This window comes from Vulpes vulpes, chromosome 6 (assembly GCF_048418805.1).
Source record: "Vulpes vulpes isolate BD-2025 chromosome 6, VulVul3, whole genome shotgun sequence".
Lineage (NCBI taxonomy): Eukaryota > Metazoa > Chordata > Mammalia > Carnivora > Canidae > Vulpes > Vulpes vulpes.
The window spans coordinates 46,464,814-46,492,446 of NC_132785.1; the positions used below are offsets into that span (position 1 = coordinate 46,464,814).

The 27,633-nt window shown below is 39.3% G+C and overlaps 1 protein-coding gene and 1 long non-coding RNA gene across 7 annotated transcripts in view; one reads left to right on the top strand and one right to left on the bottom strand.

The window, feature by feature from the left end:
* The window catches only part of UGGT2 (UDP-glucose glycoprotein glucosyltransferase 2), a 188,006-nt gene extending 185,087 nt beyond the window's left edge, over window positions 1-2,919 (bottom strand). For 2 of the 6 annotated variants that reach the window (XM_072760864.1, XM_026003635.2), the window contains exon 1: window positions 2,582-2,885. In XM_072760864.1, coding sequence (XP_072616965.1) covers window positions 2,582-2,733 — 152 coding nt within the window. In that variant the 5' untranslated portion in view covers window positions 2,734-2,885. Of the gene's footprint in view, window positions 1-2,099; window positions 2,191-2,581 lie in introns of all 6 variants that reach the window. The other 4 variants (XM_072760866.1, XM_072760865.1, XM_072760869.1 and 1 more) reach the window with 4 other exon arrangements.
* A 3,909-nt stretch (window positions 2,920-6,828) lies between these two features.
* Window positions 6,829-14,494, top strand: LOC112923785 (uncharacterized). Its single transcript, XR_012002032.1, has 3 exons — window positions 6,829-6,866; window positions 12,071-12,178; window positions 14,370-14,494. It is a non-coding gene; the product is annotated as an uncharacterized lncRNA (long non-coding RNA).
* The last annotated feature ends 13,139 nt before the right edge of the window (window positions 14,495-27,633 follow it).

Consider the following 27,633-nt stretch of genomic DNA (forward strand, 5'->3'; position numbering starts at 1 on the left):
TATGACAAATTAAATTCTCAGCTGCATTTTTTGAAGGGTTAGAAGATTCAGAAGTTACAAATGTCTTTCTTTCATCTGAATTCTTATCTGATTCTGAATTCTTATCCAAATTCATAGTTCCTGAATTTGAAACCTTGCATGCTATATTACTGGATAACATTTCAAGTGGTTCTTCTGAAATACTTTTTGTTTTGTTTTGTTTTAAAGATTTTATTTATTCATGATTTTACTTATCCCTGCATGGAGCCTGCTTCTCCGCCTTTCTCTGCCCCCCCCCCCCATGTATAAATAAATAAAATATTTAAAAATAAATAAAATTAAAAAAATAAACCACTGGGCCACCCTGAAATAATACTATTTTAATACACTTTTGAAGTTTTACTATTTCTGCAAAAAGTTCATTAGTTATTGCTTCATGTTTATACTTGCACTCAATCTCTCAAATGCACTTAGTTCATTCTTACAGTGTGTTCTTACAGTATTCACTATTTTTCTCTCATGGCTACTTTAAGTGAGGACTTCTAGGAGGCATACAAGACTCCAGATTTGCCTCCATAGGGAGAACTTTTCTCCCCTAAGTCAAAATAAGTGCCAAAAAATAACCTTCAGCTGGATACTTTCTGACCCAGGAGCCTGGTTTAGAACCATCATACAATTTGGAAGTTGTGTTACTTCTGTTTTTATTATTTTTTTGTATTTAGTTCCCTGTCAAACTTTTATAAAAATGATATACCCAATTAAGAGAGGAATACAATCCAATACTTACTGTCTTGAAATGATACAGACTTTAGATAGGAGGAAGAACTCTGGGGCACTTCCTTTCCTTGTTACTCAAATGTGGCTTTTAGGTGGTTTCCAAGCCCCCTGTGTACTTTCCATCCATTAGGACAAGACAATCAAGAAAGAACCTTTCTGGCACTGAGGGACAAAGCCACTAAATATGAAAAACCTGACTTTCGGTCAGTGATGTTTCCAAGCAAAGATTTTGATCAAAAAGGCGTAATGTAAAAATTATTAAATAGAAACCTTATTAAAGTGGATAGGGGATGGAGAAGAGGTCACTGTACCACTCAATATCGATTGCTGGAAGAACAAGCAATTATAGACTCCTAACACAAGATTTGCAACAGGAATCCTCAATTACAGGCCCTAACAGAAAAAGATGTACTTTGCATGTCCTACCAGAAACTGACTAGTCCTGCATCTTAGCCGACGAGTAACTGTGATCATACTGGGCTCTGGCTCTTCTCCAAAGGACTTTTGTTCTTAACAACCCTCCCAAACTTTCTCCGTCTCCATAAAATAAAGTTCCTCTCCCTTGCCTGTTAGACTCGCCTATGGTTTTGCCAAACTTTCAGTTATAAGTCATGGGTATGTAACGTATAGCATGTAGCATGTGACGTATATGAAAGCTCCTAAGATGCTGAAAGCTCCTAAGATGTTGAAAGCTCCTAAGATGTTGAAAGTTCTCAACACACACAAAAAAGCTTATATCTCTGTTAGGTGACAGACATTAACTAGACTAATTGCTGTGATCATTTCATAATATATAAAAATACTAAATATTATGTACACCTCATACTAATATGTGCTGTTAATTATAACTCAAAAAATGGATTTAATATCTTAAAAACACAATGTAGTGTCAGGTGATGGACTCTCTTTTTATTTTTTATTTTTATTTATTTATTTTTTTGGACTCTCTTTTTAAAGGTCCATAAGAGGTTTCTTCGGCGAACTGACAAAAAAGCAGCTGGCATTAAAAGTTCATGCTAGGGACGCCTGGGTGGCTCAGGGTTGAAGGCCTGCCTTCCGCCCAGGGCGTGATCCCGGAGTCCCAAGATCGAGTCCCGCATCGGGGCTCCCTGCATGGAGCCTGCTTCTCTCCCTCTGCCTGTGTCCCTGCCTCTTTCTGTGTCTCTCGTGAATAAATAAATAAAATCTTTAATAAATAAATAAATAAATGTTCGTGCTAACTAAAGTAAGGAATGTTCAAATTTGGTTTAGCTTCTAGAATGCTATGAGCAAAATTCAAGAGATAAAAGTTTTGTTTCTGCAAAGTGATATGAACACATTTCGGTGGATTCGGGAAGAAATACCTGGCGGGAAGCTGCCTTCTCCACAGGAAGCTTAGGAGCCCATGAAGGAAGAAGGTGTGACCATGAAGCCAGACGGTTCCAACACCGTTTCCTAGAAAGAACTGCCTACATCAATGGAAGTTGCCCGCGCTAAAGGTCGCGCTCCAGCTCCCATTTTTCTTTTCTTTTTCGTAAATGCTCCTGAGATCCAAACGAGTTGAAGGCCCCCACGTTTGGAAAGCCGTGGGCGAGGCGAGGCGAGGTGAGGCGAGGCGCTGCCGGGGCGGGGGCAAGGAACCGCATGGGAGCGCCGCGCACCGGGCCTCACGGGAGGAGGCGACGCCGCGACGCCGAGCCCGAGCCCGAGCCCGAGCCCGCGCACGAGGGCGCTGCCCCGGCCCACAGCGAGCCCGGTCCGAGGGGCCGCAGAGACCGCCCACAGCCCCTCACAGCGCCGACCCTCCCCCCGCGCTGGGCTCGGCCACGGGGCCGCCCGCACCCACCTGGCCTCCAGCAGCAGCGGCGTCGCCGGCCACTTCGCGGCCAAGTGGGCCGTCACCGCCTTGGACGCAGAGGCCGTCCGGGCGCCGAGCAACGAGCAGCACAGCACGGTGGAGCCCAGGAGCAGCCGCACCACGTCCGCGGCCCTGGCCATGGCGCGGACAGGGAAGCGCGAGCCCCTCGGACCGGCGCTCGCAGCCCGCAGCCCGCAGCCGCCACCGGACAGTCGGCTCCTCCCGCCGCGCGGCCGCCCACTTCCGGTGGGGGGAGCTCGAGTCCGTTACTCGGAGCCGGAGCCAGGCAGGCAGCGAGCGCATGCGCGTCCCGCTCCCGCGCGGTCGGCGGAGCCCCGGGGGCTGGAGCCTGGAGCCACGTAGGTGCGGGCGGTGCCGGGGCGCGCGGCCGCGTGGCTGGGGCTCCCGGGGCGGGCGGGGGGGTCGGCGATCCGGCCTCCTGCTGTGGGGCAGACGCGGGCTCCCGGAGACCCAACTGCGACTGCGGCCCACTACGGCTGGGAGGAAGGAGATGCCAAGGCTTGGAAGAGAAGGCATGAGCCGGCGTGGATTTTATCCACGTTTACACTGGCGGAAAACAGGGCCCGTCAAGGTTCAATCGTCTGCCTTACGAGCTTCTAAATTTTAATAGAGTCACCATCTGGTAGGGCTTTTAGAAAGCCCGATGTCCAGTAGTATTTAACCCACCTCGCTCCCAGGTGCGGTGATTCAGGTTCAGAAACCATCACCTTAGGGTGACATCGCACGGAGGGCGGGGTGTTGGGTTTCAAACTGGGGTTTCTGATTCAGTAGATCTGGTGGGAGGACGGGGGAGGGCGTCCAAGAATTTGCATTTCACGCCCATCAAGTTCCCAGGTGGCATTAATAGTGCTGGCTGGGAACTTCGCTTTTAGCTTTTGTAACTCGAAAGTGGTCCACAGGGCTGCAGCAGCATCACCTATGAGCTTAACAGAAATGCAGAATCTCGGGGCACCTAGGTGGCTCCGGGGTCGAGCGCCTGCCTTTGGCTCAGGTCGTGATGCCGGGGTCCTGGGACTCTCTGTGTATCTCATGAATAAACAAAATCTTGAAAGAAAAGGAAGGAAGGAAGGGAGGGAGGGAGGGAGGAGAAAGAGAGAAGGAAAGGAAAGGAAAGGAAAGGAAAAGAAAAAAGAAAAATGCAGAATCTCAGGCCCCACTCCAGACCTACCAAATCCGAATCCCCGGGTTAACGGGAACCCCAGGTGGTACTGTGCGCATTAAAGTTTGACAGGAGCTGGTTTAGAGGGTTACAGGTGAAAAATGCATAGGAAGGTGATAATTGCTTATGTCATTATCAGCCAGAATCACACAGCTTTGATTGAATCATGATTTAAACCAAGGACTGTCTGACCCCCAAGCTCATGCATTTACTACTTCAGGCTCAAAGACAAAACCTTGCAACAGAATTAAGTAGTTTTCCAGTACCTATGATTCATCAAATCAAAACATTCAGTTTTATTTAACTGGGTGGAGGTGGAGCCTCGAGTTTCTGGCTCCCAGTCAGGAATAATTCTTTTTCTCCGCTACGGCTTCTCTTTACCATATATTTTAATATTTATAATAAATTAACAGCCTTCTGAATAGAAAAATAGTTGAGAAGGAGGCACTGATCCATTCCTTTTTTCCAGTTACTCCCCCACCTTATGAGGAATCCGGATCGCTTGAAGCTGCTGAAACGTGATCAGTTTTTCATTTCCCTTCATTTGCTTAGTATATATCTTTCCTTAGAAGACCTTGCTCTGGAAATTATACTCAGGTGTCCCCTCTAAATTTAGCCTTCATTTCCTGATTTTTTCCTACTTGATATGATCTATCCCTCCTTTAGATTCCCATAAGCTCTTTATTTTAACTGTCATTTATCACTTGTAATACTCACTTTAGAATTTGAATACAGTACCTACTTATTTCTCCTCTTAGAGATGGTGTTTTCCCCCAGGACTCATGTCTTACTTATTTTTAGCATTCGTCGCAATACCTAGCACATTACATATTATTGGGGCCCAATAAATATTGAACAGTCCTTATTTTTTTTGGATAAATAGGCAGAAAGCTAAAGCAAATGAGTAAGGAGTTTCATTGCTATCCACAGAACATAACGGAAATATATTATTATGAATCTTCCACAACTATTTGCTTTAATTAACTCCTCATGTCCACTTATTTTTGGGCTGAAATTTTGACTGAAATTGTAGGATGAAGGAAATAAGATATTTATAGTGAATGTCTTCAGTGAAAGCATATCTGATGGTTACAAATTTTTAAGAAATGACTTGTGGTATGAAGAGTCACATAAAATACACTATTAAAGGACACTACTAAAACATATATACATTCCAGCATATTTGAGTTCACAGTAGGGAGGAACACTACATTTCTCTTTTAAAGAATGAAATTAATCCAGGGTCATTTATTTACATAATCATTATACATTTTAGCTTACATAGTATTTTCTTAGAAATTTAAGTGAGTTTGATGTATTCCTTAGGCTGACTATCCCTGGGCTTGTTTCCTCATCTGCAGAACAAAAGAATAGGACTAGGTGATATGTAAGCTTTAGAGGAGATCTTTAAGAGAACTGCTAGTTGACCTCAGAGCTAGACCAGGATGATGATACTCCCATACTCTCTCTCTGTCCTTGGAATGTCCGTGGAATGTAAGTTCTGCCCATTGTTCCCACATCAGGAGCCACTTCAAGGAAACAGCCTTAGAGAGTAATATTATTGAGACCATCTGCTCTGTATAGAAGGCTAAACTCTGTTAAAGCCTCGGTATAAACTCTAGAGAGTCTGTGAGTGCACAGATCTACATGTCTTGCGGTTGCCCCAGTAAGCCGTGTAAGTAAGTACCTTTGCTTATTAAAACTGCCAACTACCAATGTGGAGTGGTCTGCTTCTTCAGTTTCTCCTTGCCCTCTGTGTATGGCAGCCAGTTTCATATTTCACCCAGGAAACTCTCAAGGTTGTGAGCCAATGTTGAAGTGTCTGCTATATGTCATTTCTATTTACAGGTAGAAATATTAAAATGCAAAAATTGAATAACTTAGTGAAGGTCACTCAAGTTAGTGGAGCAGCAAAGCATTCTAACATTCATAATCAATAACCCTTTGGCACAGATTGGCTATGAAGTGAATGTAGTTCAGGGAAACAATTGTACTTTAATATTTTTTAGCAAAATGTTATTCAAAGTTATTCACATCAGGGTAATATGAATGAAAATTGATGATGATAGCAGTTTTCATTGTATGTGGAAGAAGTGATTAATGAGTGCTTCATAATAAGAATATTGAGCTTAATAAAATAAATCATCTTGAATTTTTTTTAGGTAGGTACAGCTACTATATTTAATGAAAATAGTGGTGCTATGTGAGGATAAAGTTACTAGCAAATTATTGTGTAATATAATAAAATTTTAATTTTCTCTACCTAAAGAAGTCTCAAAGCTGAAATGGCTTTAAAAAAATATTACCCTGTAGATCTTCCAGAATTCCCTTACTGTAACAAAGACACTTTTCTCATTTTTAAGAGATTTTTAAATTTAATTTTATTTATTTATTAAAGATTTTATTTATTTATTCATGAAAGAGAGAGAGAGAGGCAGAGACATAGGCAGAATGAGAAGCAGGCTCCATGCAGGGAGCCCAATGTGAGACTCGATTCCGGGACTCCAGGATCACTCCCTGAGCTGAAGGCAGATACTCAACCACTGAGCCATCCAGGTGTCCCTTAAAAAGATTTATTTATTTTAGAGAGAGTGTGCGAGTCAGGGGAGAAGTAGAGGGAGAGGAAGAGAAGCAGACTCCCCACTGAGCATGGAACCTGATGCAAGGCTCAATCTCAGAATCCTGAGAGCATGACCCTGAGATCAAGCCACTCAAGTGCCCCACCCTTTCCTCATTTTTTTTTTTTTTAGATATGAGAACTTATTTTTTTTTAAGATTTTATTTATTTATTCATGAGAAATACAGAGAGGCAGAGACACAGGCAGAGGGAGAAGCAGGCTCCATGCAGGGAGCCTGATGTGGGACTCGATCCTGGGGCTCCAGGACCACGCTCTGGGCCAAAGGCAGGCGCTAAACCGCTGAGCCACCCAGGGATCCCCTCTCATTTTTTATTTCAATGTCTTAAGTACAGGACAATATTCTACTCTTCATTTCAGTTGTAAAGAATTTATACTTATTTAATTTGTTATATTTCTACTCCCTAGGCAAGATTATACAAAAATCATAACCAAATGAGTCACTGGTTAGTTTCTGGTAAGTGTTAGTAAATTTGATTTTTATGCTTTGCATATTTTATTTAACATATATTACAAATGCCTCACAAATGTCTAAGTCCAGGTATGTCTGAGGAAATTGTTTCACTGTAGTTTATTTACTACAATGACTTTCAAATACAAATTAAGTATATGAAGTATATAATCTTTTAAATAAATCAATTGAGATGATACAAGAACTTGACATCTATTTAACATCATCCTTTTATATTTACATACATGGTCAATATCTTATAATCATGCATTTAAAGTTTTTTAAGTCATTCTTCTATTGCTTCTATCATTTTGTTTTGTTTCTTCAACAAAAGACATAGGATTGAAACATGTTGGTGGCAGACAAACACATGTCCTGCTTTTACATTTTCTAGTAGAGGTTAGTATAGTTGCGTGCACAAAGTCATCAATTCAAAATATACAATATAGGGGATCCCTGGGTGGCGCAGCGGTTTGGCGCCTGCCTTTGGCCCAGGGCGCGATCCTGGAGACCCGGGATCGAATCCCACATCAGGCTCCAGGTGCATGGAGCCTGCTTCTCCCTCTGCCTGTGTCTCTGCCTCTCTCTCTCACTGTGTGCCTATCATAAATAAATTTTAAAAAAAAATTTAAAAAAAAAAACAAAAAAAACAAAATATACAATATATCATCTATGTGAAGTGACTATCATATGTTGAGAAAAAACACTGAGGTGAATAAAATGGTCTCTGAAGGGTTTATGATGTAGTGAAACGTAACATATACCAATAAATTATTACACAGAAAAATTAATAAAATTCTATGGAAGTCAGAAAAAGATACTTTTTTTTAAAGACTTTATTTATTAATGAGCAACACAGAGAGAGAGAGGGAGAGAGAGAGAGGCAGAGACACAGGCAGAGAGAGAAGCATGCCCCATGCAGGGAGCCTGATGTGGGCCTCAGTCCCGGGACTCCAGGATCACACCCTGGGCTGAAGGTGGGGCTAAACCGCTGAGCGACCCGGGCCACCTGAAGATACTTTTTTAAAAGATGTTATTTATTTGAGAGAGAGACAGAGAGCATGTACACCTGAGCAGAGGGAGAGAATCCTCAAGCAGACTCCCATATGAGTGTGGCACTCTGGGGGTTCAGTGCCTGATGCAGGGCTCAATCACAGGACCCTGTGATCATGACCTGAGCCCAAATCAAGAGCTGGACATTTAACCAACTGAGCCCCTCAGACACCCCCAAAAGAAGATACTTTTTAAGAAAACTTGAACAAACAAAAAGCTCTAGTAAATTTTCTCATTCAAATTATTTCATGAATTTAAACCTAGAACTTTGAGAAGCTGCACAAATTCTTTCAATCCCTAGGGAAGCATCTGAACCTACATCATAATTATCAACAACAAAAATAAGCATTTGTAGAGCAGCTGCTTTACATTTATGTCATGAAATATGGTCTCAAACCTTAAGTGACTTTGTCATTTGGTTAGGAGGGTAGTACAGTACATAAAAAGTAAATTTTAATGAGAAGTTTTATGTAAGAAGATCTAAAGGCCTGGCACGTTACAATAAACATGACTGAATTAAAGAAGGAGGCGGTCTCAAGAAAAGCCTCACAGAATAGGTGGTATGATTACACTCTGAAGAAAGTATGGATGACAGGTCTGCCATTGTAGCATGAATGCAGCCACAGACAATATGTAAACAAGTGGATGTGGATGTGTTCCAAAAAATGTTATTTATGGACATATGAAAATTTCCTATTTTCATATATGAAATATTTTGCTTTTTTTAGAATTTAAAAATGTAGGGGCATCTCACTGTCTCAGAGGAACATGTAGCTCTCAATCTTGGGATCATAAGTTCGAGCCCCACATTGGGTGTAGAGATTACTTAAATAGATAAAACTTTAAAAAATAAAATTTAAAAATGTAAAATCATTCCTAGCTCACAAGCTATACATATTTGGCCCACGGGCCCTAGAAGGCCAACCTTTGCTCTGGTGAAAGTTTTGCAGGAAATCTATACAGGAAAGAAAGAACTATTTATAGAATGATTATTTGTGATAACAAAAAACTGGATATAGCTGAAATGTCCACTGAAATACAATGACAAGATAAATGGTGTCTTATTCAATGGAATGCTAACAGCAGTGACAATAAATGTGTCACAGCTATGTAGATAAACATGGATGAACGTCAAAAACACAGTACCAGTGAAAAAGCGAGTCAAAAGAATACATACACTAAGATGCTATCAACCCAAGGTTCAAAGACAGATGGACTTAACAATACAACCTTTAGGGATACACTCAAACTCTAATGAAAGCAAGAGAATAACTAACACAAAATTCAGTATATTGATTATTTCTGAGTGAGAAAAAGAAGATGAGATCAAAGATGGGTCTTCAAAGATATTAATAGTCTACCCCTTAAGGAAGGTGGCAGGTACATGATTTTACTAGTGTGTAACATAGTTCATAATCTTTACAAAGTGGAATAAAAGGCCACAAAACAAATTATGTCAATGTCTTAGAAAATGATGCTTCTCCATTGCCTACAGAATTAAACTGAAATTTCTTAGGTATATCCTTCTTGACACACTTTTAGATTATAAATATTTAATAGCATACTGGCCATGGCTTCTTCTTTCCATGGAAGAGCCTCCACTGGTGTTGTAAGTCCTGCTATGCTGTTTAGAAATCTTCTATCCAAGGGGGGCCTGGGCAGCTCAGTCAGCTAAACATCTGCCATTGGCTCAGGTTATGATCTCAGGGTCTTGGGATCAAGCCCTGTGTCAGGTTCCCTGCTCAGTGTGGAGTCTGCTTATCCCTCTCCCTCTGCCCTTAGCCTCTCTTGTGTTCTCTCTCTCTCTCTTAAATAAATAAAATCTTTTTTAAAAATAGAAATCTTCTCTCCTAGAATATGTCAGTATTTAGAGAATCTTTCTATAAATATTTTATTTTCCCTATGTTTACAAACTTTTTTGTTTAATACTCAGACCCCACTATACCCATACATCTTTGTCCTCAATCTCATTACCATGTTCCTTATTTTTAAAATTATTTTTCATTTCCTGAATTTACCACACCCACTTGTGTACCCTTTTATGGGGATATTGTACCTTTTAGCTAGAATTTACTTTCATTCTTTTTTGTCTGGTCAGACAGCAAAGCCCGTATCTCTTCTATTATGCTAGGATGTAGAGATAATGTCTTAGTCACCAGGGTCCTCTATTCCTTGCATGGCATTTAGCTTATGGTAAGTGCTTTTAAGTGTACAGTTCAGTAGTGTTAAGTACATTCACGTTGTTGTACAACCAACCTCCAGGGCTTTTTCATCGTGCAAAACTGAAACTCTATACCCATTTAACAACAACTCCTCATTTCCTCACCCTTGCAGCCCCTGGCAACCCGCACTCCACTCTCTATCTTTGGGAATGTGGGTACTCTAGATACCTCACATAAGTGGAACCATACAATATTTGTCTTTTTGTGACTGAAGTAGCATACTGTCCTCAAGATTCATGCATGCTACAGCATGTGTCAGGATTTCCTTCCTTTTAGTGGCTGAATAATATTGTATTTTATGTATACACCACACTTTATCGTTTCCTCTGTTGGTGGACACTTGTGTTTTTTCCATCTTTTGGCTATTACAAATTGTGCTGCTGTGAACAAAGTATCTCCTTATGTCCCTGCTTTCAATTCTTTTGGATTATAATCAGAAGTGGAATTACTGGATCATATGGAAATCCTACTAAAATTTTTTTGAGTTATTGCCATATTGTTTTCCATAGTGGCTGCACCATTTTACATTCCCACCAAGAGCGCACAAAAATGTCTTTTTTTTTTTTAAATGAGTCATCTTAATAGGGGTGAGGTGATATAGCACTGTGGTCTTGATTTTTATGTCCCTAAGTGGTCAAAGTATTTTGAAAAAACAAGTTTTGAAACTACTTTCAGACCTAATTTACAGGCTATTTAAGTAATTATTAAGTAATTTCCATAGTTGTGTAAGTACAGACACTCTTCTTCATTGCTGTTCTTCTGCCAATGCTTCACTCAGATTCTCTCTCAAGGTATAACTAGAGAGATTTAGTAATTCAAAGGGATAATGTGCCCCAGCATTTATTATAGCACGATTTACATAGCCAAATTATAGAAATAACCCAAGTGTCCATCAATAGATAAGATGTGGGGGATCTATCTATCTATCTATCTATACATATAAATATCTATGTATATATAAGATATAAAAAAAAGAAGATATATATAATATGTATTATATATAATGGAATATTATTCAGCTGTAAAAAAGAATAAAGTCCGGCCATTTGCAACAACAACATGGATGGAGCTAGAGAGTATTATGCTAAGCAAAATAAGTCACAGAAAGACACATACCATATGATTTCATTCATATGTGGAATTTAAGAAACAAAGGAGTAAAAGGGGGGAAAAAAGGAAGAGACACACACAAACCAAAAAAGACTATTAACTATAGAGAACACACTGATGGTCACCAGATGGGACATGGGTGGATGGGTGGGGATGGGTGACATACCTGTTGGGGATTTCAGAGTACACTTATCATGTAAGTAATGCATAGAATTGTTGAATCATTATATCCTACATCTGAAACTAATATAACATGTTATGTTAACTGTACCAGAATTAAAAAAAACTTCTAAAAAAATTAAAGAAAAAAAGAGATTGAGTTAGGCTGACATGGTCAACACCCCTCTAAAGAGTAGTCTAAACTAGTGATTGATTGTATTTTTTTCTCATGAAACTGTATAGAGGCAGCCTGAAGCTGCTTATGACAGCTCAAAGGTGCCCAATCTTTTGTGCCTGTTTGTTTTGCTATCTTTCATGTGTGGATTGTAACCTCACCATTACAGATGGCTCCTACAGCCCTAGTAATCATTTCTATCTTCCTGGCAGAGGAAGATGAAAGAGAAAGGACAATAGGCAAATCCTGGGCACCTGTTGAATGGGCTCCCTTTAATAAACTTTCCCAGAAGCCTATCCTCTGACTTCATTAAGGAGTTCTTTGCCACCTAGCACCCCATTGGATCTGGGAAATGTAATTTTATAGCAGGCACATTTTCCCTATCTCTCCCAACAAAATCAGGCTTCTGTTGCTGAGGAATCAGGGAGTAGTGTGTATTGCGTAGACAACTGGTTGTGTTTGCTACACCCATGTAACCTCTCTGCTTTCAGTGTTTCATTTTGAGGCAAAGAGTTAGCCTGGGAACTAGAAGGAATGACATTCCAGAAGCCAGAGGAAAATTTGTAAGGCAACATCAGGACAAGGACTATATGCCATAAGTAAGTATCTTGTAGCCTACTATCAGTACCATAATGTGGTTTAATTGGTTGAAGAATCACTTGAAAGTCAAATTGCAGCATGTTAAGAAGTGCTTTTATTTCAAAAATACTGTAATTCAAAAGTAGCAAAATATAAAAATTTAGTGTTGATTGTTGTCTTGAATCTGTTATATTTGCAGCTGCAAGTGCTAAAAATCACTTTGCCTAAAATTAGTTGTATCAAGTATCATGAGCCAAGAAAATTTACGTCATTTGTATAATTTTGGTTTAAAAAGCCTCCTGATCCAGCAACTGATATTAATATAATCAAATAACAATTTGTTTCATTTCAAAAGCCAAAACTTGATTATTCTTGCCTTGCTAAAGGAAAGCCGGAGAAATCCACTCTTCCCATTTACCTTTTCTTCTGCTTCTGAGTGGATATTTCGGCTCCAGAATTAGAAAAGGGGAATTTTGGAGAAGAAAGATGCACAGAGGCAGTCAAAGTAGCGCATCAAATAGGGAATTTATTTCTTGTGTATGCTGTGTCAGATGGAGATCCTGAGAGGGGGCAGAGAGATGAAAGGGAGGGGAGGTTTTACAACGTTAGCAGACGTGGAAGGTCTTTTTATTTATTTTCCTCTTTGTGCACATTCCACTTTGGGGCTCTGTCTCTTTTTGTTTCCTCCTCCGTCTTCTCCTTTCCCCTCCCACTGTTAATCTGATATCATTCATTTTTTTAAAGATTTTATTTATTTATTCATGAGAGACACAGAGAGGCAGAGACACAGACAGAGGGAGAAGCAGGCTCCTTGCAAGGAGCCCGATGCGGGACTCGATCCCATTACCCCGGGATCACAACCTGAGCCAAAGGCAGACGCTCAACCCCTGAGCCACCCAGGTGCCCCCGATATCATTCATTTTTAATTTAGTGCAAATGCCTCTCCGAACCTAAGCTAGAGTTGCTAGAGTACTATTTGCAGGAGCGGTTCTATCTGTTCAAAGGTCATTCACTATGCCCAGTTACACTTGAAGAAAAAGGGACATGGGCATGACCCAGGGGAGCACAGGTTATTCAGCTTAACGAGGTCCCTGTTTTTATCCATCCTTGGCTTCTATACTCTTTTCCCTGAAATTCAGACTTCTCTTCTCACATCAACCCCTTTAGCTCAGTGATCCTGCTGCCTTCTTCCAACTGAGTAACAACTTACTAGACTAGCCCTTTGGTCTCATGTCCCAGAGAGTTTTTATTTTGAATCATTTGGTATCCGGAACATCTGGGGATGCACCTTCTAAAGACAAGTGGGATGCATATGAATGTACTTCTCAGAAGCATTATAGTGGGGCTAGGCAGTAGGTTAAAACAGATCAGAGAGTTACATAATGCTTGGGTGGACCGCCTCAGTCATGTGCCGCAAAGTTACCTGGCATCTGGTTACTGGGGAGCTGGATTCAAGACTAAGGCATTTTAGTGCATTATGTTAACATAGTAACATATGTGACTATAATAATGATTAATCTGCAGTGTTGGCACTTCGTGGGTACCCAAAAAACAACAACAGAGAGAGGATAAGAACTCTAAGAACAAGGACTTTGGTGAACATCTCACTGTTTTTTACTTCATTGTATTGCATCACAAGAAACAAACGTAAAACTACATTAAATAAAATAATGTATATAAACAATGCCTCATATATGCCTAGTACCGGGTAGACACTCACCTTGCCAATCTATTATTAATTCTATTACTGTGTTTTATATTACATTCATTCTATTATAATGCATTATATCATTTTATCATTACTAGGTGCTTTATGAGATTATCTTTGTTTCTTCTTTTCTGTTCATACATTTCCTAAACTGGAAGGAATATTTGTGTGGATTTTTATTAAATGCTGTTGGAAATTACAAGTCACATCTTCACCCCAAATCTGTGTCCCAAGTCTCTGTAACTTAAAATGTCAGAATGATTTCTGCCACGGACTCAGAAAGTATCTTTCTGCCTACCAGTTTCTCTGCTGTTTTGTCTGGATTTATAGTTAAGCATTTGGCTTTCATTTTTATCTCTAATTCAGCCAGGCTGGAAGAGTTGAATAGTAACACCAGCTGGCATAGAGTTGAGCCTGTATCAGCATATTGATGTCCTTGCATCAGCATATTGATGATAGTGACACCAAAATGTCTCTCTGTCTCACAAAACTGTCTCACACAGGCATTAAACAAGTGTGGTGACAAAAAGGAGCTGTCAGGATTCATCCCCTAAAGTGGATGAAGGGTTGCCCATTGGAAGAGGGAATGTTTACGGTGAGACGGCGCGTCATCATCATGACATGAAACAGAGCAGTGGATCCCAACTACCATAGTGCATATAAGACCGAGTATGTGACATTCTACCAGTCATTGAAGATCAACTGTTGGTACCTGAACACTTTGGTTCTGACTGTGATTAAAAACAAAACTCACCATGATGAAGACATTGAGAAAACACTAAAGTGGGGCACGTGGGTGGCTCAGTCGGTTGAGCATCTGCCTTCGGCTCAAGTCATGATCTCAGGGTCCTGGGATTCAGCCCCACATCCAGCTCCCTGCTCAGCAAAGTCTGCTTCTCCCTCTGCCTCTTCCCCTGCTTGGGCTCTTGCACTCACTCTCTCTCTCTCTCTCTCTCAAATAAATAAATAAAATTAAAAAAAAAAAAGAAACAAAAGCTGTTGCTCAATCCTAATATGATGATGACTGGCTTATTAATTGTTATTATTTAGTTAACTTTTTAATTGAAGAAAAACATAGATACAGAAAAGTGTCCACATTCTTAAATGGCTCAATGAATTTTCATACGTTCATTGTATGAATGTAACCTCCACCCAGATCAAACAGTGGTACATACTGGCAGTACTTCTCCTGCCTCCTAGTAGTCATTACAGCCTCCTCCCCAAAGCTACCACTAGCCTGAATTCTAATACAATGAATTAATTTTATTTAATTTTGAACCATACTTCTATGCATCTTTTGAGAGTCATTTAAAGTGAGGGAGTGTATTACCAGACAAATGTGATAGATTATTCTACACCAACATGAAGAATAAACATGAGCCACAAAAGACCACATAAGAAATGATTAAAATAGGGTATCCCTGGGTGGCTCAGCGGTTTAGTGCCTGCCTTTGGCCCAGAGCACGGTCCTGGAGTCCCGGGATCAAGTCCCGTGTTGGGCTCCCGGTATGGAGCCTGCTTCTCCCTCCTCCTGTGTCTCTGCCTCTCTCTCTCTCTCTCTCTCTCTCTCTCTCTCTCTCTGTCTATCATAAATAAAGAAATAAATCTTTAAAAAAAAGAAAAAAAAAGAAATGATTAAAATTGTTCATATAAGAGAGAATGAGTTAGTAGAGTAGGGCTGGAAAAGAAGAAATACACATGCACACATAGAGTATGAGGGGTCCAGACTGACGATACAATTTTCTAGCTTTGAGAACTGGACGAATGTGGTTCTATTTACTGAGAAGATGGAGATGGTTTCAGGGGAAAATAAGTAAGTTTGGTGTTGGGCATACTGAGTTTGAGGTACTATATGGCAAGGAGATGGTAGCACTCAAAATATTAGGAAGTCAATGCAAAATATCTGTTGGTTGAATGTCTGAGGGAAAGACACATTAAAGAAATAAAGGTGTGGGGCACCTAGCTGGCTTCCAACTGAAAGAGCATGCTACTCTTGATCTTGGGGTCATGAGTTTGAGTCCCACATTTGGTGTAGAGATTACTTAAGTAAATAATTGTGTGTGTGTGTGTGTGTGTGTGTGTGTGTGTGTGTGTGTGTGTGTAAACTTTTTATAAAAGAAATAAAGGTGTGATGATGATCCCCAGGACTCTGGCTTGGGCAAGTAGGTGAACATGATGGAAATTCACTGAACTAGGAGAACTCATGAGTATTAGTGAGTTTGAAGTACTTGCAAGGAATCTGGATATAGTAAGACAATTGGGTACATGGTTGTGAGCTCAAAACATGGATTTTTTTTTTTAAGAAGAAGATTAAAATAAAATATTTAAAACACTCTGGAAATTCTAGAGTGCTCTGTAGAACCACTATTTACTATTACTTTTTGTTGACTCAGTTTAAAAAGCCCTGATAGTGATACCAAACCAGTCCATGATTAATTGCTGGAAGAAAAACATCATTTGTGGTTTTGTGGAGGTAAAAGAAGACGTCAGCATTTTGTCACTGATAACAATGGCATCGTGCCAGTCTTTGAAGCCACTTCAGCCAGGAGTCATCAGAAATTACTCACCTAAATTTTAACTGTGAGGCAATTCAATGCTGTAAGAAAGGAATGTTAATTTATTTTTAAAAAATTGGTTATTAGGGCAGCCCTGGTGGCTCAGTGGTTTAGCGCTGCCTTTGGCCCAGGGATCCTGGAGTCCCAGGATCGAGTCCCATGTCGGGCTCCCTGCATGGAGACTGCTTCTCCCTCCTCCTGTGTCTCTGCCTCTCTCTCTCTCTGTATCTCTCATGAATAAATAAATAAAATCTTTAAAAATAATAATAAATAAAAATTGGTTACTATTAATTTATGGCACTAAAAATGCCTTAAGTTGAATAATTGGTTAAAACTGAGGCTTCTTCTGTAGTCCAGAGTGGAAAGCCCTATTATCAAGAAAGTTCTTTGCTGGGGCACCTGGCTGGTCAGTTGGTAGAGCATGTAACCCTTGATCTCAGGGTTGTGAGTTCGAGCCCCATGTTGGTTGTAGAGATTACTTAAAAACAAAATCTTTAAAAAAAAAAAAAGGAAAAGTTCTTTGCTATAACATTGTCATCACCTTCATTTTCAGATCCCAGTGATTCACTTAGAAACCAGGGAAGCACCAGTAAGAAAGTAGGATGGTGCTTGAGTTTGGAGTTTATGGGACTCCATTGTAAAAATCTGAAGAGGCTCTGTAAGGACATCACTGAATGTTTTAGACAAGTACCATGTCTTTAAAATTCCTGAACACGGGGATGCCTGGTGGCTCAGTGGTTGAATGTCTGCCTTCAGCTTAGGGCGAGATCCTGGGAGTCCTGGAATCGAGTCCCGCATTGGGCTCCCTGCATGTGTCTCTACCTCTCTCTGTGTGTCTCCCATGAATAAATAAATAGAATTTAAAATAAAATAAAATTCCTGAACGGGTTATTTTTCTTGCAAGAGAGTATGTTGAGGCTTTAGTAAGTATGGAACTGGGACAAGATAGAAGAAGTATCCATCAACAGATGAATGAATAGAGAAGATGTAGAATACACATACAATGGGATATTATTCAGCCTAGAGAAAGAAGGAAATCCTGCCATTTCCTAGAGCAAGGATTAATCTTGAGGGCATTACAATAAGTGAGATTAGGCAAACAGAGAAAGGCAATAGAAAAGTGGATGCCAGCAACTGGGGCTGATGGCAGTGGGAGAAATAGAGCTGGTAAAAGGATATAAATGTTCAGCTACAAGATGAATAGGGTATGAGGATTTAATGTATATCATGGTTGACTATGGTTGATAACACTGAAATTTACTAGACACTAGGACTTAAATGTTCTCATACACACCAAAAAGATGAATAGGTGAGGTGATGTATGTATTAATTAAGTAGCTGGGGGGAGGGGATTCCTTTTACAATGTATATGTATATCAAATCATCATTACGTACACTTTAAATATCTTACAATTCTATCTATTCTACAGTTGTATCTCAATAAAACTGAAATAAAATAGAAAAAAAGATAAATTTTAAAAAGGGAGAACAAATTTGAAGAGGAGTAATAAACTCAACAAGAGAAATCATGGCTTACTTCCACCAGTCAAAATGCATATTCACCAGGCACTATGCTGAGTGTCTGGGATACCAATTATAAATACGTCTCTTCTTCCAGGGTTCTCAAAGGCCAGTGAAGAGACAAACCTGTAGATAATGGTCATGTAAAAATTTTAATTATGGTCACGGAGATATAAGCAACACACAATGGGAGAATAGGGGAAGAGGGCACTTAATACACCCAGTAAATAATACTTTAGAGATAAAGTGGTATGAAATAAGAGTAGAAGCATGAGTTAGAATTCAATAGGCCAGAAAGCTTGAAGATACTTCTGCTAGCCAAATTGATGATAGCTTGAAAAAAAAGATGACAGTAATTAATGATTATACACTGAGCAAAAAAATATCCTTAGATACATAGTGATATTCAAGAAAGAAGGCAGATGGAGGGATCGTCATGGAGGAGGATGGGAGAAAGGAAGCTAATAAATGTAGACAAAAATTATAACACCAGAAAATCATCATTTGAAATACCCCAATGTAATGCTTGGTTTGGATATGAGTCATGAATAGATGCTAAACCCATTGGGTAGAAGGATTTTGGAGACTATAATACTAGAACAGTACCAAAATACCATCCCAGAGTTGACGTACTCATTGCAAAAGTAAAATTGTGTCTTTACTACAGAGTAATCTGGGAGCACTGCCTTAACAGATGACCAAAGGTATCCTTCCATAGAGTGAGTCACAGTGATGTCAGGTACCTTCTGATGAGATGCAGTCAGATGTTCATAACATGGAATCCCTGGGTGGCGCAGCGGTTTAGTGCCTGCCTTTGGCCCAGGGCGCGATCCTGAAGACCTGGGATCGAATCCCATGTCAGGCTCCTGGTGCATGGAGCCTGCTTCTCTCTCTGCCTATGTCTCTGCCTCTCTCTCTCTCTCTCTCTCTGTGTGTGACTATCATAAATAAAATTTTAAAAAAAGATGTTCATAACATCACTTATGAAGTATTTTTGGCTAAAATGTGACACCTGAATCTATTCAAACCTCTAAATTTCCACTCTCAGGAAAATACAGGGAAAAGATGAATAAGGTAAATAGTGGAAACAAATTCAGAACATGGAATCACTTTATGATGAAACTGCTCTGGTCTTTTTGTAGGTTAAGGTCTTAGGGAATAAAATGGTGATACCATCCTAGGTTAGAAGAAATTCAAGAAACATAACCACAAAATGCAATGTGTGAGCCTTGGCTGGATGCCTGTTAGAAAAATAGCAGGGCACCTTGGTGGCTCGGTCAGTTGAGCATCGGCCTTCAGCTCAGGTCATGATCCCAGGATCCTGGGATCCAGCCCTGAGTCGGGCTCTCTTCTCAGTGGGGAATCTACTTCTCCCTCTCTTTTTGCCTGCCACTCCCCATACTTGTGCTCTTTCTCTCTCTGTCAAATGAATAAATAAAATCTTGAAAAGAAAAAAAAAGAAATAGCTGTAAGGGCCACTTTTGGGAAAAACTGGGAGGAAATTTGAATAGAAACTGGATATTTGATTATGTTGGAGAATTGTTAATTTTCTTAGCTGTGATAAAGACACTGGTTATAACACAGGAGAATGGACTTATTCTTAGGAGATGCACGGAGGTTAAGATGTCTAGGACACTGTCAAAGGATTCAACAAAAAAAGATGTATATATTTGGCAACATGTTAACAGTCTTTTCCATGCTGGCCCTGGGGCATTCTGTGTCAGATCTCTGGCTTGCTTCTTGATTTTATCATCATGGACTCTTGGTGACTGCCTGCTTGGCCTGGCCTGACAACAGATCTTCTTGGGCCTTAGACCAATGTGAATGTGGCCCATATTACTAGATGACGAGGTGGTTTTAAGTCCCTGTGAGAGCTGCCTATTATTGTCTGAGTCCATTCTGGGTCTGATCCTTTGTCCACTGTGTGACAGTAGAATGCTTCACATGTCACCACAGAGTGAGGTGTACTAACAGACATCCTCAGACTTTTTGCACTTATTGTAGGAGACAGTTCTTTTCTTAACTTTCTGTAGATGGCTCTCTCATGCCACGTTTAAGTGGAGACTACACCAGACTCAAGCAAAACGAAGCAGTAGCATTTTTCTCCATTTGCTGCTATTCAATGCACATTGTAATTGGATACAGAATGTCCAGAGAGCTTAGAAAAGATGTATTTCCCAAGTTCTAGTATTATATTCAGCTTTAACCAAATGAGGACTGAAACTCATATCCCTATTAAAATCAAACACTCCTATTTTTCGAGTGCAGCAAAACAAAAATACACACATAACTAAAATCAAAACATTATCAGGCAATCAGGATGTTTTTGATTCATGCTTTGGGAAATACAATAGGTCACACCCTGATTATAGCATTTCAAATTGGTAGACTTTAGAGTCCAATATGAATTAAATACTTCTCAAAAACACTGAGTTTATATAACAACTCATCATTTTACTGATGTCAAACAGAACATTTAAGTTATGGTCATTCAACCCTTGAGCCCATGCAGTCCCTCATATTGATTGTAACTATGGTGGAACACATAAAAATGACTTCTCAATAATGCAAATGAACATCTTATATCTTTGCCCATTAATTTGAATATGTAAAATTTTCAACTGAGTTGATTTACATGGGGTCATAATTATAAAACATCGAAGAAACAGTTTAAAGTCAATACAAAATATAAAAGGCACACATGAATGAATATGTATAAAAAAACTGCATCCACAAGCTATTAAACATATAATTAAAATGGATTTATTGCTTTTGGCTTTGATTTTTTTTCCCTCTCTGTTATTGAATCATTATGGGGATCCCTTGAGTTCAATTATAATTACACACATACACATTATAATGTTTCACATATATAAAGTACATATATAGTCTTTAAAGCTGAACTAATATAATAATATATATGCAAATTTAAATGTGTAAAATTCAGGTAATTAAAAATTATGATTCCCTAAGCAGCATTAACATACAGGTAGTTATGAATCACTGCATTGTGCATTAAATTTATATCACAATACATCTCTCTGGCAAGGTGTATTTATTGGTGTATGTGTGAATTCCTTAAATTTCACAACATTCTTAAAGGATTAGGCATAGATTTCTATGTTTAACAATTTTATACTATATTTAAAGGCTTTCTTTGTGTCCTGGAGAGCCTATTGTTTCCTGTACAGGGTCCCCTCCTAAGCAAAATCACCTTAGACGACTACTTAAGTGTAAGTGGCTACAGGTACATTTCACAACCCTGTTCCTGTGGCCACCAGTGAAATAATGACTGGAAGGGCATCCTACCGAGTTTTTCCCAATGTGTAGACTTATCAAAGACCCGAGTGGTGATTAAAATTAAGGGCTTTGCACAAGAGAAGAGTAGGTCGCTCATTAGAATAATCATATTCTCTCACTGATTTTGAATGTGTGATTCAGAGAAGCTGAGCAGTTGGTAGATGGAACAAAATCATTAAAAAGATGAAAATAAAGAAGCTGAAGCATGTCAGTGGGGAATAATGCAACAAGAACTCATAAAATCTTATTCCCTCAGGTGGCAGCAAGGTAAGCTTGTTGCCTAAACAACCTTCTAGGTCAGATTCCCGGTGGGTTGAATTGTGTCCCTGCAAAGTATTCCGTGGAGTCCTAACCTCCTGCTCCCGCTGCAACCATGATCATGACCTTATTTGGAAATAGGGTCTTTGCAGATGTAATCAGGTTAAGATGAGGTCATTAGGGTGGGCCTTAAGCTAAAATGACTAGTGTCCTTAGAAGAAAAGAATTATGGGTAGACAGATTCACAGGAAGGAAGCATGTGATTGCAGAGGCAGACAGAGGCAATAGCAAGCCAAGAAGTGCCAAGAATTGCTGCAAATGACCTGAAACTAGGAAGAGATAAGGAAGGACTCTCTCCCTTACAGGTTGCAGATGCCGTGGGTTCTTCTGACTTCTAGCCCCCCGAAGCACTAGATGATGCACTTCTGTTGTTTGACCCCACTCCGTTTGTGCTACTTTGATGAGGCAGCCCTAGGAAATGAATCTGTATTTATGACTCATGCAGACCAAGTTTCCTGTTTCCCCCAGCAGGACCTGCTATCTGACTTCTGGATTCCAAGGTGGTTGAGCTTCACATTCTCCTTATTTTTATATAATAAGAAGTGAACTGATTGATGCTCCTTGCAACCAGAAGATCAGTATCAGTTGGAACCAAGAGAGGTGTGGTAGACACCTGTGGAATTGGCTATGGTGATGAGGTCATATTGTCCATGAAGTGCTGGTAGCCTGTACTTTGTGGTAATGGAAAAATTAATTAAGCTATACCCATTGTCTCTATATCCACCAAAAGCAAGTTTTGAGGGCTTTTGTAACCCTAAATACTAGATCCAAAAGCCTGTAGGGTTGTAGCTGATTTCCTGATTAGTCCATACTTCCACGTAAAGATTTAAAACATTGGTGCACCTGGGTGGCTCAGTCAGTTAAGCATCTGACTCTTGATTTCAGCTTGGGTCATGATCTTGGGGTCATGGGATTAAGCCTCATGTCAGGCTCCATGCTAAGCATGGAACCTGCTTGGAGTTCTCTCCCTCTCCCTCTACCCCTCCTTTCCTCTCTGCTCACATACTCTCTTTCTCTCCTGTCTTTCTCTCTCTCTCTCCCCTCTTTTCCTCTTCTCTCTCTCTCTATCTCTCAAAAAAAGAAAAGATTTCAGACATAGATGGCAGAGTTTGGAATCCAAATAATGAGAAAATCTGAGAAATAGGGGAAGTTAAGTGACATGCTCAAGATCACACCAACATTGTGTTATGCACATTTTACTGTATATAAATAAATAATAAATAAGTAAAAGCACTCAATTTATTATGAGTCAGCTAAAAAAAAGAAGTAAAGAGAGAGTTAACTGTTTGAAGTGCAAAAGGATGCATCGAGGATTATACATGTGAAAAATTTAAGGCTGAAGTTGGAACAAGATCTGTACCAAACACCTTGTATTCTCCACTCAATGTGATCTGTTGGACCAACGAAAGACTTGTCCCTACAGAGGCTTTATAATTTTAAAATAAGTGTTTTGCTGAAATGTCCTGCTAGAGAGTGGGACAAAACATTTTGGATAATCTAATCTTTATAGTCTTTGCAGAATAGATCAGAAATGAAGAGTATCATATTACATCTAATACTTTGTAAATATTCACGATATCTATGGGAGAAATAAAATTATAAAAGACATAAGGATATAATGATCAAATACTTCTTTGCTTTAACACTTTACCTAAATTAAGAACTCACAGAATTTCGTTCCATATTGTTTACCTGACATATGCAATCAGTTTCCTTAGGAGAATCTAACTTTTATAGCATATATATATATATATATATATATATATATATATCGTCTCTATATCCACCAACGCAAGTTTTGAGGGCTTTTATAACCCTATATACTAGATCCAAAGGCCTATATATATATATATATATATACACAACTTTTCTAGCATATATATATATATATATATATATATAGGCCTTTGGATCTAGTATTTATATATATCTTACATATGTCTAATGTCAATCATTCTTTAAATGGAGGCTACAAAATACAGGTGGAACTCTTCAGTGTTGTCACTTACTGTCTGGTTTCCATTCTCTGAGTCACTGAATATAATTGACTATTAAACCTAAATTTGCTTCCTGGTGAAGGAAAAGAGAAGATAAAAGATCCTCTGGTTTTCTTTTTTTTTTAAGATTTTATTTTTAAGTAATCTCTCCATACCCAATGTGGGGCTCAAACTCACAATCCCAAGATCAAGAGTTGCATGCTCTATTGATTGAGCCAGTCAGGCACCCCTTGTTTTCTTTACATTGAATAAAAATCTTGCTAATCTGTAAGCCAACAAACAAGCCAGCAAACACAAATACTCAAACTAGAAGCTTCTCTGCTTCTTGCACATCTTCTGACATCACCCAAGTATTAGTCTCACTCCAGGAATGAGTTTTTCCCTCTTCACAAAGGAAATGCAAGACCATGCCTACTGGTCAAAGATAGGCAAGAGAGGGAAAAAGGGGAACAGACGTTTATCAAAGGACGACTCTTCTAACCTTTTAAACCCTACTGAGTTCTAGAAAGGACTATCTCCATGTTACAGAAGCAAAGACGTATATTTACTCCATCAAGACCACTCAGCCAGTGTCAGAGACCAGTTCTGATTCCAAGCCAGATGTTTTTTCTCTTACATCACCCAGACCCTCCTATTAAGAGAATATTTGTTCATGGATAAAGTGATTTTTGCTTCACATTTTCCACAAATATCTTGTTGTCTTCAGATCTTGCAATAGCTAAGATCCCTTTTCTTAGGATAGTGTATGTACACACTTACCATAAATCATCAAAGTGATAGCAGTCTGCTAATTGGTGTATCCCAAATTTCCTACGTGTCTTTGATATTCTTAATAAGTCCACTTTTGCCAAGGGATGCCTTTTTAGGCATAGAAACTGGATGATTTGGGGATCCCTAGGTAGCTCAGCAGTTTAGCACCTGCCTTCAGCCCAGTGTGTGATCCTGGAGACCCGGGATTGAGTCCCAAGTCAGGCTCCATGCATGGAGCCTGCTTCTCCCTCTGCCTGTGTCTCTGCCTCTCTCTCTCTTTGTGTGTGTGTCTCTCATGAATAAGTAAATTAAAAAAAAGAAACTGGAGATTCATATTTTGAAATGATTATGATAACCAATAATGATAAAGGAACCATTAAAACTGTCTAAAATTTGATATTATAGGAAGCACTCTCTTTAAGTTTGGAAAATCCCTATTTCCAAATGGATGTGTAAATTCTTTAGTAAGCTGATCTTAGAAAAAAGAATAGACCATTATTTAATCAACAAATACAATGCACATTTTGCTATTTTAATTTCACCATTTCTACTTTCTCTTTTGCTTATTAATCAAAAACAGTTCTGTTTCTTGGCTTGGAGGAGATGATGCTAACAAAATGTACTCTAATTGTTTAGAAGTGATTTTCTCCAGAGATTCAGGAAGCTTAAGTAGTTGAGTTTCCTATTACTTTCTGCCCCCTGGGTTTTACATTAGTTCTGCACTGACTTTCTTGTCTTGTGTATTTGTAAGAGTAAACGATTAGGTAGGAGAGGCTCCAGGGGACTGTTCTTGGCAGTAGCAGGTTGTGCTTAACTACCTTCTCCTTGTATGCACCTGATGCTGTTGGTTATTAACAGAGTTTGTGGGAATCAATGGCTACAATATCTCTTTGCTTAATAGGTGTACGCAAAGGAAGAAAAGATGTAATAACATTTATCTGCAGGTGCATCTGATGATCTTAATCCAAGAAACAGAATTTTGTAGAGTTGTTGACAGCTGTTTTACTTGTTCTGTTTTCATTGCACAGGTTGAGCCATGAATATTCAAAACATGGTCTGCCTGACTATGCCACCCCTGGGAAAAATCAACAAGAAGGGGTGGATGTGGTGGAAAGCAAGAAACAGTGAAGGCTATTGCAAATGGAGGGGTAGAAGGAAAGCATAAACCCACCAGAAATGATGGTGCAGACAATCAGTAGAGGATTTTAAAAAATTAAAATGTGACACCAGTGTTGAAGTCATAATGCCCACGAATGCTGTTAGATCCTTGGAAGACACTGATGGCCTCCAATTCATCTACATGGTCTGAATGCTAGAGATTAAATCAAGTTTTGTGACTGTTCACAGAAAACTTAAAGTGTAAGTTTTTGCATGCTTGTCCTACCATGTTTCTAGAGAAGAAACTACTTACCTTTCTTTCTTCCCTTTTCCTTTAATTCCTTCTTTTTTCCTTTTCCTTCTCTATCCCTTCCTCTCTCTTCTACTTATCTTCCTCTTTTTCTTTTTTTTCTCAAGCTACTAGGCTTTCTTTGCTGCTGTGTGGGAAGAAAAATTGGAGAAAACAAAAGCCAGATGGCTCTCCGTGATAAAAAGGGAAGAGAACATTCAGAAGGAAAAATCTAGTTGAGGGATTGGAGGCTGGAGGGGTGGTGGCCAGCAGGGGGAGAGGGAAGGGAGGGGAGGTTCAGGTGGGGAGGTCTGCAGAAGTGTGGAGCCGAATAGTCCATGGGACTTCTGGAGGAGAGGAAATGGATACTAGAGATTTGTTGCTATGGGGTGCATAATGTAATCCTTTTATCTCTATTCCCAACCAAATCCTGGAAAGATCAGGTGTGTGTGTGTGTGTGTGTGTGTGTGTGTGTGTACGCGCACATGTACATGTGCACATACATACACCATCTGTTATATCAACACGTGTGCTGAGCATTAGGTAAGGGCAGAGCTGACCCACTAAGACCCAAAGAAAAAGCAGAGTGAAAAAAATTATTAAAAAATAGGAATTACTTCCTTTACTGTCCTGTAAATTATCTCCTACAGTCAAATGAAACTACTCACTGCTTCCTGAACTTTTTGCCCTTTCTTACCTCTGCCCTTTTGTGCTTGCACTAGCTCAGTCTTAATATCTTCTATCACTTCCATTCCACTGGCTATCCAAAATCCTACCTATCTTCCAAAGTTTAAATGCCATCTTTCCTTTAAAGCCTTCTCTGACTCCCTGGCTGGAAATGATTTTCTCTTTGATCTTTATTCTTGCGTTTTGTTTGCAGCTCTTTCAAGTTTCTCATCATCCACTGCCGTGTATAACAGTCACACAGGCAGGTCTCTCTGGGCTGAGAGAGAGTGAGCCCCTGCTGTGAAGGGAACCTGTCTGATTTATCCCTGTGTTCCACCTAGACCTTGCTGGTACACTTAGCAAATACTCAGTCAACATCCATGGGGCAATGCATGCCTGGCTCATCAGAAGGAGGTTTTTTGTTTTGTTTTGTTTTGTTTTGTTGTTGTTTTTTAACCTGTATCATCTCTTATAATTCATGGAGTTTTTTAAAAAAAGCAATTTTGTGGGTAAAATTCCTTCCCGTGGTACAACATTGAAAGGTAAATTGGTAATAACAAATTCCAACAGTTGATATAGTTCTAAAACAAGGAAGATGGAAAAGTAATCAAGAAATTCTTTAGAGGATACAATTTTTATTCCAATAACTATATTATAATAGGTGCTCATCCATTTGGGAAATGTATTTACAAAATAAAATTGTGTGGAAGTGAAAAACAGCAAAACTGTAATTCTGTAGATTTTTATACAAAGGAAAGAGGATCTATGCTATTACCAACCTTTGTCTTGAATTAAAAGTATTGCAAAATGCAAATTATTTTAGAATCAGAAAGTATAAGTAACCTGAAGTGATAATTAGAAGTAATTTCCATACTTTCTTGTGGAAAGAATGGGTACTTATGGCAGTAAAGATTTCTCAGTTTTCATATTGTCCTAGTGCCTTCTGGCAATAAGGAAAAAGAGAAATTCTGATTTGAGAATCTCCTTGGAAGAAATAATAGGGACCCAGAAAAAAATGAAGGGGCAGTAGCTATATAAATCAACATAGATCAATTTCAAAAAACACAGTGATTAGTGAAAAAGAAAATTATAGAACACGTGCAGGATGAGTCTTCTTACATAAAAAAGCAGATAAAACAAGACAAAAAGTTGTTGAGAGATATATGAATAATGTTAATACAAAAGGCAAATAGGAAATATTAATGCAAAATTTAAGAAGTGAACTTTATGGGGCACCTGGATAGCTCAGTCGGTTAAATGCCCTACTCTTGAT